Below are 18,387 nucleotides of genomic sequence, written 5' to 3'. Positions count from 1 at the left end.
CACACACACACAGTGGAGCTCTCCACAACTGCCCTGTTCACATCCCCAGCCTGGTCACTCTGCTGCATTGATGGGGTGCGGCTCCTCCTAACTGTTCTGTTCACAGTGTACATTTATTTCACCACACCAATGTGATGGGGATTCTAATTGCCCTGTTTGCATACGCTGTCCACTTTACTACAGGGCACTGATGCGGCAGGGCTCCTCCTAAATGACCCACTCACATCACCTACCAGTTACTCCACTACAGTGGTGGGGCAAGGTTCAACCTAATTACCCCATGCATATACACAGCCTAATTAGTTGATTGCACTGAGCAGCAGGAGTCCTCACAATTGTCCTTTTCACTACCTTTGTACACTTACTCCCCTACAATGAGATAGTGGGACTCATCCTAACTACCCTGCATGCATACACTATATAGTTACTCCACTAGTGACGGGCAGGGCTCCACCTGATCGCCACATTAACACACACTGTCTAGTTACTCCACCACAGGGCTGCTCCCAATTGTCCCATTCATATATACTGTGTATTACTCTACTGTACTGATATTGTAGGACTCTTCCTAATTGCCTCATTGGCATACACTACAGTTACTCAACTGCACTGATGAGGCAGGTATTCTCCTAACATCCCCATTTGTATACACTGTCTAATCACTCTACTGCTCTTATGTGGGAGGACTCCTAAGAATTTCCTAGTTCATGTATACTGTCAGTTACTCCAGAGCACTGATGTGGATCTTCCCAAATGACTCCAGTCATAGACACTATACAGTTACTGCACTGCACCTATTGTATCTTCGTTGCTCTATACGCAGCCCTTATCTAGCTAAATAAGTTGTAAGGCTCCACATCTTCATATCCATAAAATATTCTTCCCAATTACACCAGTACATGGAAGATTTAGAGCTCTGTGTATTTGCTCCATCCACACTCTCGTATCTAGTTATTCAGCCGCACTGAGGGGGTGGCGTTATTGCTTTGGGCCCAATACATATCCCCTGTCCCGTTATCCTACCACACTGGTAGTTTGGTGTTCTTGCTCTTTGTTGAGTTGGCATTTCACCACTGTCCTGACGGTGAACGGCTCCTCCTCTTTACCCCATTCATATATGCTGCTCATCAGTGCCACTGTACTGCCAGGGTTGGCATACTCCTGACTGTCCTGTTTACATTCACTGTCCAGGCCCCAGTCCCATGACCGAGCAGGAAGGGCTCTTCCTGTTTGCTCTGTTCACTCCTTCAGCCCAGTAAATACTACTTCACTGAATATTCAGAGGTCCTCCCGTTTGCCACGTCCACAACGCTGTCCAATCAGCCCATGCCAGTGATGAAGAAGGGCTCGTGCTCTTCATCCCATTCACATACATGTCTCAATGACAGCCTTGCCCTGGTGGTGTGGGCATAATCCTCTTGCTGCTGCTGAAGTCCCCCATCCAGTTATACCATCAAGATGCCAACACAGAGATCTTTCTCTTTGATCCATTCACACCCCACTCCACTTACATAACTGGGCCAATGGGAGGGGGAGGTTCCTCTTTGCCCCGTTCTTGCCCAGTTTCCACTTGCGCCTTTTCAGTGGTGATATGCCCTGTTCACGTTCCCCCTCTACTTACGTGACTGCATCCATCTAATGAAGGTTCTCCTTTGCCCTGTCCTCATCAATTTTCCATTTGTACCACTGTAGCAGCAATAAAAGAATCTTACTCTTTGTCCCACTCCACTCCTAGGTATACATGGCAATGATGATTCATTTTTTCCTCTTTGCCCTTTTCACATTCCCTCTCCACATACACAACCACAACAGAGGACATAGGGCGGCTCCTATGTGTAGTTCCTAATGCACTCAGGTCACAGCACTATACCTGTGGTCTGAGGATGCTCCTAATAGTCCTCCTTATGCCTTGTGTCCAGTTACACCTATGGACTCACGTTTCAGGGTTCCTATTATTTGCCCAGTTCATATCAACTATCCAGTACAGCATTGCCGGGGTGAGACTCCTTCCGTCACTGTGTTCCCATCACCCCTCCGATTCCACCAATGCACTAAAGTGGAAGGAATCCAACTCTTTATCCTGTTCAACTTCCCTATATTCCATTGGGCGATATGTAGGTTTTGTCTTTGCTCCTTTTACATCCATAACAACGAAAATGATGATGTGGGGTGGCTCCTGCTCGAGCAGTTCACTTCTTCTTTCCAGTTGCCCTCCACCCTGATGGTGCACTGCCCTTGAGCTCTTCACATGCCATGCACCTCTGCACTGATGGTGTGTGACTCCCGCCAGCTCCATTTTCAACCCCCGCCCAGGCAACGACTGTGCTGACGTGTGGTATCCCTCCTCATTGCCTCGTCCACACACCAGGCCCAGTCCTACCATGGTACTAGGGTGAGAGGATACTCCAGGGTGCCTCTTTCACATCCCCTGAAAACCTTCACCACAACACTGACTATGCAGGGTTGTTCTTCTCTGCACCCCTCATATCACCTTTTCACTTAATGCTACTGATAGTGTAGGGATGAAATAACAGCATCAGGATTCTTTTCCTCCCCCTATTCACTTTCCCTACACCAAGGAAACCAATGTTCTTATGATGCATCCTTCCTCTTTTTACACCATTCACATCTTTTCTCTAGTTCAGCTGCCTCACTGATGGCACAGGGATACTCTTTTGCACAGATCAAATACCATGTCTACTCACACCACTGACTGACTTGCACTGACTGCAAGTCTCCTCCTGATGGGTCAGTTCACACCATCCTGGTAACAACTGTGCTCCTGGTGAGTACTTATTCCTCTTTGCCCCCATCACACTCCCAGTCCCTGTGTAAACACAACGATGATGTGGACTGCTCTTCCCTGCACAATTACCCTTTCCAAGTTATGACCACCCTGATGGTGTAGGGATGCTCCCTTCTGCCCCGTTTATATCCCACGTCTAGTAGCACTTGTGGTACATGCTCGCTCTTTGCCAAGTCAGATCCCCTGGCCAATTACGGCAATGCATAAATGAGGTGGGGAACTCCCCTCTGGCCCACTCAGATCTCCTGTCTGAAATGATGGTGTCAGGATCCTCTTCTTCGCTAGTCACAATTGATGCTATTATGCTACAGCACCAATGACTTGAGATTCCTCCTCTTCTTTGCCCCGTTCACATCTCCTGTCTGCTGAAACCACTGCATTGATGATGCAGGCTACTCTGTCTTATGCCACCCATGTCCATTTTCCTGTCATACTACTGCACTGATAGTGTGAGGATGCTTCTTTGTTTTTTTCCACTTCACTTTCCCTACTGAGGTACAACAGAACACAGAGGTCAGGGGACGCTCCTCTATGAGCTGTTTACAATCCAGCGTCCAGTTCCTCCAACTGCACTGATGTTGTGAGGTTCTTTTCTTGGCCTCATACATAGGGCTTACCCCCACACTGATGGTATAGGGCTCCTTTCTGCCAGTTACTATCATCCTTCCCCCTCCACCACTGCTAATCATGGAAGGCTCTCCCTGGGCTTCATTCACTGACAGTGCACGGCCCTCTTCTCTTCCCAGCTGCTACCCCATACCAAGTACACCGCTGCTCTGATGGTGCAGGTTTCTTCTTCAGTGTCCATTCCTGTCTCCTGCCAAGTATTCCACTGTCTTGATTATGCCAGACTTCATCTCTTTGCCTCGTCATACCCCACCTAGTTCCACCACTGTGGGGGGCCCTCCACTTTGCTCTGTTCACACCATACACAAGTCCATCAATGCCCTGATGACGTAGGGCTCCTTCTGTTTGTTGCTTTAACAATGCCATCCACTTACACCACTGCCCTAATGATGTCGGGCTGTGCCTTTCATTCCTTTCATTCATTCACAGCCTTTTCCGGGGCAGCACTAATGATGGCACAGGGCTCTTCCTCACTGCCTTGTTCACATTCCTATCTGGGTACCCACTGCACTGATGATATAAGGGCTCTTTCTGTTTGCAGCTTTTGGTTCCACGGTGCACTTACACCATTGTGTTGATGACGCAGGGCTTCTCCCTTTCACACACTTTGCTTTTGGAGATGCTTCTTTTTACCTTGTTCACGTCCCCTGTCTCCTTCCATCACTGCACTAATGATGCCAGGATTCTCCTCTCTGCACCATTCTAATCCCCTTCCATAGAGACCACTGCCCTGATGGCGTGGGAATGTGCTTCTTTATTCCTTGCACATTCACATGCCAGTTACGGTATTACAGTGTTCATTTAGAAATGCTCCTCTTGTCTCGTTACATCTGTGTTCAGTTGCAGGACGATTGTGACAGTGCAGGACACCTTTTCTCCTCCTCATTTGTACAGCCTACCCCCTACACCAATGGAGTGAGGATGCTCTTCTTTGGCCCGTTCATTTGCATTTTCCAGTTACTCCACTGCCCTGTTCACCTCCCCTGCCAGGTACACACTGCACTGATGGTGCTTGCTGTCCTCCCTACCTTATGTGCATGCGCTGTCCACTTACATAAGTGAACTGAGAGGGGCATCTCCCCATTTGCTGCGTGCAGATCCACTGTCCAGGTAATTGCTGTGCAGATGGTGTAAGGATCCTCCTCTGGGCCCCACTCACATCCCTTGCCCAAGTTACCACAATACTGAGGGTGTGGACTTCCTTCTCTTTGCCCCTTTCCTTCTTAAAAATACTGCTGCACCAATGTGTTGGGAGCCCTGTTCACATCCCCTTTCCAGTTATAACACCACACAGATGGCCTGGGGCTTCTCCTGTCTTGTTCATATCTGCGGTCTAGTTATACCACTAGCCCAACTCTTTCTGGTCTTCGGGTCTCCTGTCCAAGTAACTCCACTACACTGATGGTGTGGAGCTTCTCTTTTGTGACCGGTTCTCCCTCTTTTCCCAGTTGCATCACTGTACCTAGGGTGAGTGGGTCCTCCTGGGTGCCCCATGACACTGCTGTCCAGATGCACCATAGCAGTGAAGGCCCGGGTATACCACTATCCAGGTATACAACTCCACGGATGGTGTGGGTTTCCTATTCTTTGCCCTTTTCACATTCCCTGTTCAGTTACAGCACTGATTTTTTTTTTTAATGTTTTATTTATCTTTAAGAGAAAGAGCGTGAGTGGGGAGGGGCAGAGAGACAGGGAGACGGAGGATCTGGAGAAGGCTCTGAGCTGCCAGTGCAGAGCTCTTTAGCTCTGGTCTGGAAGGGCTGTGAAAAGAAGAGATGGTAGGAACCAAAACACCAGCTTTTCAAAGATCTGAAATACTGGGCCTGTGGCCAGCTCTACGCTCTTGTAGGTTATATTGAGACATACTGACAATCTTAATGGGAGGTGGAAGATTCACAGGTTCCCACTGAGCAAGTCCCATGACAACCACTACTGATTTTGGTTTGTTCCAATTTAAGAGATTTTCCAAAATGGTGTCCATGCCTAAGGTCACACGGATCAGAGACAGACTGGCTATCAGCACAGTAAATTTACTTAATTTCATAGATCAATCATAACACCGTGTGTGTCCTGTATGCTGTGAATGGGGTGACCAAATAGGCCCTGCATTTTAAATGGATGGCCATACCAACTCATCTTTGACAAAGCAGGAAAGAACATCCAATGGAAAAAAGACAGCCTCTTTAACAAATGGTGCTGGGAGAACTGGACAGCAACATGCAGAAGGTTGAAACTAGACCACTTTCTCACACCATTCACAAAAATAAACTCAAAATGGATAAAGGACCTAAATGTGAGACAGGAAACCATCAAAACCCTAGAGGAGAAAGCAGGAAAAGACCTCTCTGACCTCAGCCGTAGCAATCTCTTACTCGACACATCCCCAAAGGCAAGGGAATTAAAAGCAAAAGTGAATTACTGGGACCTTATGAAGATAAAAAGCTTCTGCACAGCAAAGGAAACAACCAACAAAACTAAAAGGCAACCAACGGAATGGGAAAAGATATTTGCAAATGACATATCGGACAAAGGGCTAGTATCTAAAATCTATAAAGAGCTCACCAAACTCCACACCCGAAAAACAAATAACCCAGTGAAGAAGTGGGCAGAAAACATGAATAGACACTTCTCTAAAGAAGACACCGGATGGCCAACAGGCACATGAAAAGATGTTCAGCGTCGCTCCTCATCAGGGAAATACAAATCAAAACCACACTCAGGTATCACCTCACGCCAGTCAGAGTGGCCAAAATGAACAAATCAGGAGACTATAGATGCTGGAGAGGATGTGGAGAAACGGGAACCCTCTTGCACTGTTGGTGGGAATGCAAATTGGTGCAGCCGCTCTGGAAAGCAGTGTGGAGGTTCCTCAGAAAATTAAAAATAGACCTACCCTATGACCCAGCAATAGCACTGCTAGGAATTTATCCAAGGGATACAGGAGTACTGATGCATAGGGGCACTTGTACCCCAATGTTCATAGCAGCACTCTCAACAATAGCCAAATTATGGAAAGAGCCTAAATGTCCATCAACTGATGAATGGATAAAGAAATTGTGGTATATATACACAATGGAATACTATGTGGCAATGAGAAAAAATGAAATATGGCCTTTTGTAGCAACGTGGATGGAACTGGAGAGTGTAATGCTAAGTGAAATAAGCCATACAGAGAAAGACAGATACCATATGGTTTCACTCTTATGTGGATCCTGAGAAACTTAACAGAAACCCATGGGGGAGGGGAAGGAAAAAAAAAAAAAAGAGGTTAGAGTGGGAGAGAGCCAAAGCATAAGAGAATGTTAAAAACTGAGAAAAAACTGAGGGTTGATGGGGGGTGGGAGGGAGGGGAGGGTGGGTGATGGGTATTGAGGAGGGCACCTTTTGGGATGAGCACTGGGTGTTGTATGGAAACCAATTTGTCAATAAATTTCATATATAAATAAAAAAAATAATAAATAAATGGATGGCCATATTTTCTGAAAAGAGAAGAATTATCCAGAATAACTGACTTGTACCCAGTATCTAAAAGAGCCAGGGAAAGTTGGTTATTTTATGTTTTTGATAGGCTCTAGTAGCCTATCAGTTCCTGTGTGGCTATCTCCAGGCAGTGGGACAAAATCCAGGAAGTTGTCATCACCCTAGGGGAAGGGGCTAGATGACAGACACTGTCTAAGGTCAGAATAGGACATGGGGCATCAGGACTCCTCAAACTAGGAACTGATAATGCCAGCCTCTGGCCGAGCAGGGCTTCCCATATCAAATGAAGGAAACTTGCTAAGATAATCTAGCAAGTTCACCAATTGTTGGATTTTAAAGGTAGACTGGCCTGAAATTTTTTCATAAGGGATGCCCAGGTCTCTAAGGTGCCCAGATATAGGTTTATCTTGGGATGATGTTTGAAAGCTCTGTAGTGCCTCAGCAGGGGCTGGTTATAGATAGGGAAAAGGTCCTAAATTAAGAAATGCCTTCTTGAGTAGTCAGAGCATTTGAAATGGCTGCACAGCGATGAGGCCTGTGGGAACCCCGGGAAATGGTAGTTCCCCATGGAGAGATTTATGTGTGTGTGTGGGGGCGGGGGGGGTCATCACCAAGGGAAGGGTTCCAGATGTAGAGAGGGTGGCCGGGGGAAACTGCTTAGAGGATCAGCCAGTGGCTGGCTCTGATAAACTAAAACCTGCATATTATTGGGTGAGTCACTTTCAGGTCAACTAGGATACTTAATCCCTCTAGTGCTTCCCTAAATGTGTGGGCATAGCCCATAAGAGAAAGGACAGGTTTATAATTTGGCAGGGCCCTACTGAGGAAAAGTTCCTTGGATTCTGGGTCAAGGAGCGCAGACTCTGGGTATGAAATCACTTCATTATCTGCAGGATCAGGGTTTTCTACAAAACAATAAACCCACTGAACCATGCCAATCTTGAGTAATAATGTTTTGGCCTTCTCTTGCTGTTGTCATTTATCATGAGCGTGAGCAGAGATTGTGGCTATGCTAGGGTGAGCCCATTCCCAGGCCATAAAAATTCAGTGTAATAATAGAAGGGGCTCACCCGGCATAGCAATTGTCTAGGGGGCTGCTCTGACTGACCTCATAAGTGTCACTTTCAGCTGTTTGATAGGTATACTGAGTTAACGTACAAGTTGAGTCAGGGCACATAGGGAGCAGTCTAAACCTAGGTAAAAACTTCTTAGAGAACATTAGCATTAGGAGTCCTGGGTTCTTCCCACTAATTGCCTCATTTCTTGGACCATAAGCCAGAGCTTGGAGACAGTAGTAAAGATCTTTAGAACATAGTATGCCCACTTTTCCTGAATTCTCTCTGTACAAAGTCCTGTAAAGTGGTTTATACATCTAGCCTTGTAAAATTGTGAGTCTCTGTCTCAATTTCCTGTTCACTCCCCACAGTTTTAATCCATTGGGTATTTACAAGAAATACCTGCAGCAATGGTTTGCTATCAGCCTCCCTTTCTAAGATATCATAGTCGAACTCCGAGGGGTCAACATTCACCTCTAAGAAGTCCAATGTGGCACTTCCTGATTTGTTCTTATGCTTTGTTTCTAAAATCAAAGCACTTGGAGTGATGACATACTAAGGTGTTAAGGACCACTTAAGAGTGCCCTTGTAGTATTCTACAAGTATTAATTAAAGTGAATACATCATCAGGAGTTTTGGAGATGCTGGAACTAGATGTTCCCTGTCCTTCCATTTTTTCATTAAATATTGTGCCAAGGGCCTCTAAGAATACAAACTCTTATAACCCACAGGGTTCAGAGACAAAGTGCAATACAGCAACAAGACAGACAAAATAGCAAAGGGGTTTGGGACCAACCCAAAAATGTGAGCAGGGAGCCACAGACTCTGTAAAAAGAGTGCACCACATCACTGGTCAGCAGGTCTCTTCAGTGTAAGGATATCTCTAGGTGAGCAGTGATCTGCTACAAGTCAGGCCAGTATGCCTACCACCTATAAGGAAGGAAGATGATTTTAGATGAGTAGTTCTTAAAGACTTCACTCCTAGTGGAGGTTCAGTGGATCAGAACCACCTATATCAGGAGGGAGGTAACCACCTCCTGTTTCTTTGCAAGGACCTTCACACAGTGCAATGGCCAACTGCCCTAGGTTCTCTTCCTTATATTAGGTGCATTGTAAACACTTAAGGAGCCAGATGGGGACCACCTTGCTCAGACTACAGCACCCTAAGCTAGACAACCACTTGGAGAGGACTAAGCTTTTTGAGCTCTGCTAAAATTTAGATTGCAGAGCCACTGCAATACCAGAAAGACACAACACAGTGTGATGGCCACTAAAGGACAAGCAGCCAACAGCCAGCCAGCAGTGCCTTCCCACGGTATTTGCTGTCTGTTGGATTGGTTTAGTAAACCTGGAGGCACGTCATCCCCATCTGTCATCAGACACCCTGCTCACTGCACCAACGGTTTCCAAATGTACCCAAGATTTGTTTAATCACATAAAGTAAGATTACAGTCATAAGAAACAATTGCCTTTCAAAGAACAGCTTATTACTCACAGTTCCCCAGAAGGCAGAAGGCCCGGCAAGTCACACGGGCTCACTAGAAGGGAGATGCAGACAGACGGATCAAGTGGAATTGGGACCTTTATTACTCCATCAGTGAGAAGTAACTAGGTGAAGACATCGCCTACTAGGCAGGAAGCAAAACACATTGAAGCTAGTGAGTGGCTGGAGGGTTTATAAGATGGCTTCATGCTCAGGGTAACACTGGGATGATGGAGATGTAGAAAATATCGGGCTGTTAGAATAGCTCAATGACTTCATGATGCCAAATCATCAATTACAGAATATCAAAAACAGTTATTAAGTTATCACAGTCTACCACTCATAAGCCTCCGGCCGAGTACTCCCCTAGGCTGAATGCTCCTACCAGCCACACACGCCCAGTCAGATCCTCCCCTATTCCTGTCTGTACCCTCCACCTCTACAGCTCTTGCTGAATACTCTCCCAGGCTGTCTGAATCCTCCACTTATGTACATCTTACATGATACTCCCCTAAAATGGCTTTTAATTTCACCCATGCACCTCCTGTCCAGTCCTGCCATAGACTAGGTGCTACCTCTTTCCATGTACCACCTTCGGTGTCTTCTCCTAAGGCAGGTGTTCATCTACCATTTAGGTCTTTCTGAGTCCTTCCCTAGTCTGAATACCTTTTCCTCCCTCGCACTTCCTGTCAAGCCTCACCCAAGGTTACGTACACCCCCCACTCAAGGGCCTCTTGTAGGGTCATCTCCTAGGTTGGCTACACCCACCAATGCCATACCTGTTGCTGGTTCCTTCACCAGGCTGGTTTCCCTCTATCCACGCACAGCCAAGAATCCTCCTCTAGGCCAGATGCTCCTTTCAACCATGCACAACCTTCTAGGTCTTACCACAGGCTGGATGTTTCCTCCATTCATGCAACTCCTGCCCAATCCTCCTCTAGGCTGGTTTCTCCCTCTTCCCAAGCACCTTCTAATCTATCAGGCCCTAGGATGGCTGCACCCTGCACACATGCACCACCTTCTGAGGCCTGTCCTAGAGTTGCTGCATCCTCCACTTGTGGACATCCTGATGACTCCTCACCTAACCTGGATACAGGCTTCCAGGACCGTGCACTTCCGGCTTATTCTCAGGGAGGCTTACTGCACCTCCCCCAATGCACCCTCTGACAAGTGCTTTATTTAGGTAAAAAGTTCTTGATTATTAAATGTTAGCAGCTAATTGATTCTCTTTTAAAACGTCTGTGTAGGACCACCAAACCCATCTGCTGTCCAGATTAAGCCTGTGAACTGCCTTTTTATAATTTATGCTTTAGAAATGATTTACTGAAACGCTGTATAAATGATTCATAGATAGTCATGTTATTCTTGAATTCTATTTTGGGGCTCCAAAGGCCCTTTCTGAAAAGTCAGTGGTCTCCCTCTGGCCACATCCTATAGAATCTGTCAGATTCAGGGACCAAAGGAGCCTGGGCCTTCAAACGTCTCTGTTCCCGGCGTGCCTCGGTGGCTCAGTCAGTTCAGTGTCTGACTCTTGGTTTCAGCTCAGGTCATGATCTCACAGTTTATGAGTTTGAGCTCCGTGTCAGTCTCTGTGCTGACACTGCAGACCCTGCTTGGGATTCTCTCTCTCCCTCTATCTCTCTGTCCCTTCCCGGGTAGTACATCCTATCTCTCAAAATAAATAAATAAACATTAAAAATAAAAAACACCTCTGTCCCTAAAATTTTTCTCAGTGGGAGACTGGCCTAATACGCATGCCTTGTGCTCATGCTATGCCTGAGCCCACACAACCCTCCAGGTTTCCCCCCAGACTCAACTCTTGGGCTCATCTCTTCTCACACATTATGTTTTCTACACTGCTGACCCGTGTCTGACTCCACCTTGCCCTGATACACTTTTTGATTCCAGACCTAGTTTGGCAGCTACACCCCCCTCCCAGCCCAGCCCCTGTCCCTACTCACTCCGGTTTTAGTTTCCCATTCCCAACAGCGCACTGGTCATCAATGGTGTCCTCAATCCAGGGCCCAAGCAAGAGCTGATCCTTGCTCAACATCCCACACCTCCTACTTTTTTGAAACACACAAAGAACCTAAACTTGGTGGTTCATTCTTTCCCAAAGGCAGTGATTCCCCCTCTCCACCTGCCTCCCCTGAGTGGAGGATTCCTGTGCACGTGTAGGAGGGGGATTTGGCAGGGGCTGCATTTACACCCATCCTGTACTGGCCCTGGCCCCCATGTTTCCTGTGAAATCCACAAGCACAGCTGAAGCACAGTTCTTAAAGGGATGGCAGTAGTGCTCTGCCCGATTGTCCAAAGCCCCTGTGACTGAAGATGGCTTGCCAACACGAAGTCACTGAAGCTCCACCTCCAAATTCTACCTTGGATGCTGGATAGTCTGAAGGAGCCCAGGAAGTCTGGCTCCCTACATGTGTCACAGAGACCATTAGTGTGGACTACTGCATGGACTGTAAGGTTGCCACCTGACCACACAGGTCTCCTAACCAGACATGGATTATCCATCTACTCTCACATCTCCAGCCTTTAAAGAATTCCTCAGCTGTGCTTCTGGTGAAATACCCAGGGGACTATTTTGTGCTAAAACAAGCCAAAGCCATGAGACAAATCAACTGCTTGTAAAAATCAGACAGCTTTTTAACCAACATATCAAGATCTTAGCATAATGACTGATTCTCTGGCATGACCCACCCTGGAGGCAGTCCCTGTTGGCTGAAGGACACTGAAATATGAGAAACCATGCCCCGGTCACAAAGAAACTCAACTTCAGGGATGAGGTGGCAATGTGGGTGCTATCCTGTAACCAGGTGAAGGCGAATCTCCACCTGCAACTGCGAGACAGAGAGAGAGAGAGAGAGAAAGAGAGAGATACCTGCTTGCTACTCAAATGAACACAGGAGTAACAGGTGAGCTTGGCTAAGGCAAAGAGGGCGTCCTGGCTCTCTACAATAAATCACAACTTGGAAAGGCAGACATCTTGACAGTGAGGTTTCTATAACTATTTGGTTGAATGGCATTGTGGAGCAAGCAAAGTTTCTTGGATTTGTACGAGCACATATTCAAATCAGCTCTAAACACAACCCTGACACTATTATTGTCAGGACACTCCTATGAAGTAGGTAAAGGCTAAGCCAACTCCACACTTTAAAAGATGGTGGCAGGAAGCAGAGAGAGGGTGAGTCCCCAGGCAGAGGGGAGCAGAGAGGAAACCAGGCTGAGGCCTGTCTGGTTCCTGGGTGTACCTCTGGCTGCTTCCTCTGCGTGGCACTCTGTCTCTCCCCAAGGTTCAGCAGGCTGCGGTCTCACAGCCAGTGGCCCAGGCCGCCGGCCATCGCGTGAGATCCAGGCCAGGGGCACCTGGGGAAGCACGCCTAAGCATGTGGTCTACAGAAAGGGAGAGACGTGCAGCTACGCACTCAGGGCGCACCCTGTGCGGGGCGCTGTGCTATGCGCCAGTTGACAGGCACGCAATGACTTAATCTTTGCAAAAATCCAAAGATGGGGGAACCCTTATTATCCCCATTTCACACGGGAAAGTGCTTTTCAGAGGCAACAGAGTGTCCCAGATCACATGGCCACAAAGTGGTGAACTGGGATGGCCAACCCAGCTCCTCTGATCCCTTTGTCCACGCTGCCTAGGCAACCTCTGACCAGCCCTCTGTGACAGTCCAGGGGGCTGCGGGGGGGGGGGGGGGCTTGAGCACATGATGAACTGGAGAAAATATTAAATGTTGACAGTCACAGGAAGGGGAAAGACTGCCAGAACACTTGACGTGACAACTCTTTTTAACCCAAAACACCACAAGAGTCTTTGTAAGAACTGTATGTCCTCCGAGTCCAGCACTTGGGACAGAACTTACACGGAACACACTTGTACCTCTCCAAACACATATTCAGCCACTGATAACTCTATGTTGCTCCATCAAGTATATGATCGTAGACGGGTTAGGTGTTTCACGGAGAATGAGATTACTACAGGAGTTTATAATGGAGTATATTTCTAAATAAATCTATTAACAATAACCATGAAGAACTTCATAGGATTGGGACACCTGGGAGGCTCAGTCAAGGGTCTGCCTGTTGGTTTTGGCTCAGGTCATGATCTCACAGTTCCTGGGATCGAGCCCCGCATCGGGCTCTGCGCCGGTGGTAGGGAGCTCCCTTGGGATTCTCCCTCTCCCTCTCGTTCAGCCCCTTCCCTGTACGCTCTCTCTCCAAATAGAGAAACATCAACAAATGGTTTTTAAAAAGAACGTCTAGGATCGCATGTCTTAGGCCAGATGCTACCTTTCATAGTACTATACGGGTGACCAGTGTCCGCGAGAGAGGGCAGAAGGATATACTCCACAGAGTTCCGCAGCACTAGCTAATAATCCCTACCTCGAGCCCTTTTTTGGAAGGAGGCGGGGTATAAGGCCATCAAATCAACCTGAGCATAGTTCCTTCTACGTGTACCTCTTCATGGTTTCCCCGTCGCTCCTCAATCTTCACGCGAAGCCCTGGCCCGTTAAGTGCGTGTCGGCTGCTATGCCACCCTCTCCACCCACCCCCACTGCCATCACCTCCTGACTTCCACATGGTCTCCGGTCGGGAATAAGGCCTGTGGCACCTCAGTCGTGGTCTTCAGCCCCCACCCTCCTTCTGGGCATTCAACATGCCTGGGAGAGCCACCCCCACCCCGCCAGCCTCCTGGCCTCACAAGCCTGGACTGGCTCAGCGCCAGTGAGGAAGTCTCTTCCCCCTGACCCGCTACTCCCTCAGGGCCGCTTCCCGCACTGTCCCCAGCGAAACCGCTCCCCGAAATGCCCGCGTCCAGCATCCCACACTGACCGCCCCGTCCACCCTCCACCTCCCGTGGGAGGTCTCCTCCCGGATGTCTGACAGACACCTCCGGCTACCTCCGAATGACAGAAACAGACACCGGTCAGAGGCACGGCCCTGGAGTTAACTCCTTTAATGTCACGTGCAGACACAAGGCCAGGCCTCCCTCATCTGTGGGCGGCTTCGGGGTCCGGACGAGGGGGCGCGGGCATCACCACTTCCGAACTCGGGGCATCCCATCCACCCGAGGGGAGGTGCTGTTCTCGAGGAGACCCCTGAGGTGCTGGTTGCTGCCCAGGGCTCGCTGCACGTGCTCCGGGGTGATGAGCATCTTGTGGCTGTCCAGAGCCTCCTTGCCCGCCAGCTCCAGGATGTTGGCCGTCAGGTACTCGAGAACGGCGGTCAGGAAGACCGGGGTGGACGCGCTCAGGCGCGGGGCGTAGCGACCCTCTCGCAGGAGACGCTCCACGCGGCTGACCGGGAATTGCAGCTCGGCTCTCCTGGAGCGGGACACCGCGTGCCTCCTCCGTCTGCGACGGTGCCGGCGGCGGCGCCTCCCAGACATGCCGCGTGCTGGGTTGGAACCCGATCGGCCCAGCCTGACCGTCCCGCTGGCCCGAGGGTGGCAGGATGTCGGCGCCGACTCCTACTACCAAGTGTGCCCCTCACTGGTCAGGGAGCTGCTTATATGACACCTCCGACATTATGATGTCACTGGTGTCGCTGGTGTCACTGTGCCCTGCTCAGGACTGGCCTGGAAACATCCATGACAGAAACCTGGTCTCCCTGTTGACTGCACTGGACCCTCTTTACGAGGGAACTCTTTCTCCTGGCCCTCAACAGTCTAGTACAAACAAGAACGCGAACCTTTCCACTGACACAGTGCTCTGTCTTGAGGACACTCCCCTCCAGGTTACCTGGTCTGGCCTTCCATGGTCTTTGAGCTCTTTGACAGCCCTTTGTAAATTGCTGGTCAGGGACACACATACTGAATGCTTTGTCCAGTAGGGGTCCAAACTAAACCCAATTTTGCCCCCGTTGACACATTTAAAGATTATCAATATTTCTACTTTCTTTGGATTCTCTTCTGGATTGGTTACAATATCCGCCAATTCCTCATCAGTGAAGACTCTTAACACATTTTCATGTTACATCGACATAAAGGTCATGAGTTCATTCACTCTCTTTGAAAATATCTTCTAACTGTTTTGGAGGTCACAGTGATATGCCCACTAGATTCACCTGTCAGAGCCAGATAAAATTCAAAGACAAAAAGTGTACCTCATTCTCAGTTAATACCCAGGGGTGTCTCATTTCTTCTAGGTGAATCCAAAGCACCAAGAGCACTTTGTTGATTTTTTCTAATTTAAATTTTTAATAATTTTAATTTCCTTCTCTGCTAACTTTGTGTTTCTGTTTCATTTTTGTTCATTTACAGCCAATAATTTATTTTTATCGTTAACCAAAATGACTGGGGGGGGGTGCCTGGGTGGCTCAGTCAGTTAAGCATCCAACTCTTGATTTTGTTTCGGGTCATGAGCTCAGGGTTCACAGGTTCAAGCCCCACGTTGGGCTCCACTCTGGCAATATGGAGCCTGCTTGGGATTCTGTCTCCCTCTCTCTCTGCCCTTCCCCTGCTTGCTCACTCATTCTCTCCCTCTCACAATAAACATTTTTTAAAAAAATGGTTCAGAGTTTGGTTTTAGGATCTGACCATGTGGAAATCTCTCAAAATGAGTCCAAAGAGATCTAGTTTCTTTTGGGTGAAAGACAAAACACAACCTCATTTTCCAGTCTTTGTTCAAATCCATTAAGAACTGAATACTCTCTGAGGGGAGAAGAGCTTTTTGATATCTGGACTGATGAGATTTGCTGTTTCTGTGTTATACTTGACATATGCCTGAAATTATAGGATTGAAGCTATAAGCTCTACTTGTCTGGGCCCATATGTCTCTGTCTTTAATACACAAAGGTCTTCACCTTTGATTGTGTGAGTGTACAATGTTTTCCTACCTCTGGATGATATTAACAGATTATAAAATCTCTTAATAAGGGAGCTCTGTTCTTAAATTGCATTTCTAGATAAATAATTGCTTACACACATTGAGTATTTCCAAATTTTCTTGAAAATAAGGAAACCGCACTATGATACTTTAAATGAGGTAGATCTAAACAATATATATTCTCCCAGAAACTAAATCACAACTATTTTAAGATATCAAATTCAATTTAAGTAAATCTTTGGCAAACAGGACTAGTTCAACCGTTTAGATTTAATGAAAACAACTAAGTCCTTTCTCTTTTATCAGTGTTAACTATAACACAAATATGCATTTATCTACTACTCAGGTATGTTCTTCCTAAACTTATAAACTTTTACTGATCACATAAACTGGTGCTAATGTATTTTATGTTTAAGATTATGATATGTATATAAATTTATAATTAACCAAATTGAATCACTGGTTGGACAAACTTCATTCTACAAAGCAATCACCTTTCATAGTATGTCAACGAGAAGATAATTTTTAAGATTTCTAGATAATGCGTAACTTTGGACTGATAGTTAATGGGCATTCAATACATACCTAATTTTTTTAATGTTTATTTGTTTGAGAGGCAGAGAGAGCAAGTGGGGGAGGAGCAGAGAGAGAGGGACAGAGAGCCCCAAGCAGGCTCACAGAGCCCTATGCAAGACTCTAATGAATTGTGAGATCATGACCTGAGCCGAAACCAAGAGTTGGATGCTTCACTGAATGAGCCACCCAGGCATCCCATAGATGCCTAAATAATTTTTAAGACAGAATGTTGAAACACTGATAACTAAGTATCATTCTAGTTCGTATATTTTTGCTTCTTATTTGCATAGGCTACAAAGAGGCTCTATTTTTGAGCCTGCCCATGACCATGGTCATTTCTGCCACAGTGAGAAGTTACATAAGTATGTGGCTGAGTAATTCTGGGATAGGTGTGTTCATGAAATCTGCTAAATCCACTAACATGAAAGAAATTCACAATTATTCACCCTGTAGTTTTCACAATAAAATACAAGTGATTTTGCTTAAAAGTTATAACTAACATACATGAGTGAGAGTCCACTAGGAGTTTCAAGATGACGTGGGTTTTTTGTTTCTTTGTTTAAAACAGAATGTTTCTGTTATGGAGTAAAATGGCATGTTGGTTCAGAATGTAACAAATGTGAAGGACAAAACCCGAATGCACACAGAACGTTACAGGAGGTTTGCAAAAAAGAGAATCTGAAAAGGAACAAAATTAAAAAAAAATTTTTTCCAAATCTGGTTCAGTTCTAATAAGTTTGTTCACAAGAATTTCAAAGAGCTCCTGGACCCTTCAGAATCAAATATTAGTGTTAGAACACCTAGCCTCAGCTTTCAGACAATGAAATAAAAGGCATCCAAATTGGCACAAAAGAAGTCAAACCTTCACTCTTCGCACAGGACGTGATACTCTACACGGAAAACCCAAAAGTTTCCACCAAAAAACTGCTAGAGATGCTAGAGGAATTCAGGAAAGTCGCAGGATATAAAATCCATGTATGGAAATCGGATGCATTTCTATACACCAGTAATGAGGCGGCAGAAAGAGAAACGAGGAATTGATCCCATTTATAAACTGCTCCAAAAACCTTAATATACTTAGGAATAAACCTAACCAAAGAGGTAAAAGATCTGTACACTGAAAACTATAGAAAGCTTATGAAAGAAATTGAAGAAGACACAAAGAAATGGAAAAACATTCCATGCTCTAGGATTGGAAGAACAAATATTACTAAAACGTTGATACTACTGAAAGCAATCTACACATTCAATGCAACATTATCAAAATAACACCAGCATTCTGGGGTGCCTGGGTGGCTCAGTCAATTAAGTGTCTGACTTTGGCTCAGGTCATGATCTCACAATTTGTGGGTTTGAGCCCCGCGTTGGGCTCTGTGCTGACAGCTCAGAGTCTGGAGCCTGTTTTGGATTCTGTGTCTCCTCCTCTCTCTGCCCCTCCCCTGCTCATGCTGTCCCGCTCTGTCTCTCGATAATAAATAAACGTTAAAAAAATTAAAAAAAAAAAAAAGAAAACCAAAGGTG

At 46.6% G+C, this 18,387-nt stretch overlaps 1 protein-coding gene across 1 annotated transcript; it reads right to left on the bottom strand.

The window, feature by feature from the left end:
* Nucleotides 1-14,403: 14,403 nt before the first annotated feature.
* Nucleotides 14,404-15,536, bottom strand: LOC115507833 (histone H2A-Bbd type 1-like). Its single transcript, XM_030306330.1, has one exon. It carries the CDS (start codon nt 14,850-14,852, stop codon nt 14,499-14,501), a length of 354 nt encoding a protein of 117 aa, XP_030162190.1. The 5' UTR covers nt 14,853-15,536; the 3' UTR covers nt 14,404-14,498.
* Nucleotides 15,537-18,387: the final 2,851 nt, after the last annotated feature.

The sequence above is a fragment of the Lynx canadensis genome, chromosome X (genome assembly GCF_007474595.2).
Source record: "Lynx canadensis isolate LIC74 chromosome X, mLynCan4.pri.v2, whole genome shotgun sequence".
In the NCBI taxonomy this organism is placed as follows: domain Eukaryota; kingdom Metazoa; phylum Chordata; class Mammalia; order Carnivora; family Felidae; genus Lynx; species Lynx canadensis.
Note: the sequence above shows the minus strand (reverse complement) of the source record. Positions and strands in the feature narration are given on the sequence as shown.

Bases quoted from the DNA above. Each gene is read 5' to 3' on its own strand.
- LOC115507833 (XM_030306330.1), bottom strand. From the start codon at position 14,852: ATGTCTGGGAGGCGCCGCCGCCGGCACCGTCGCAGACGGAGGAGGCAC.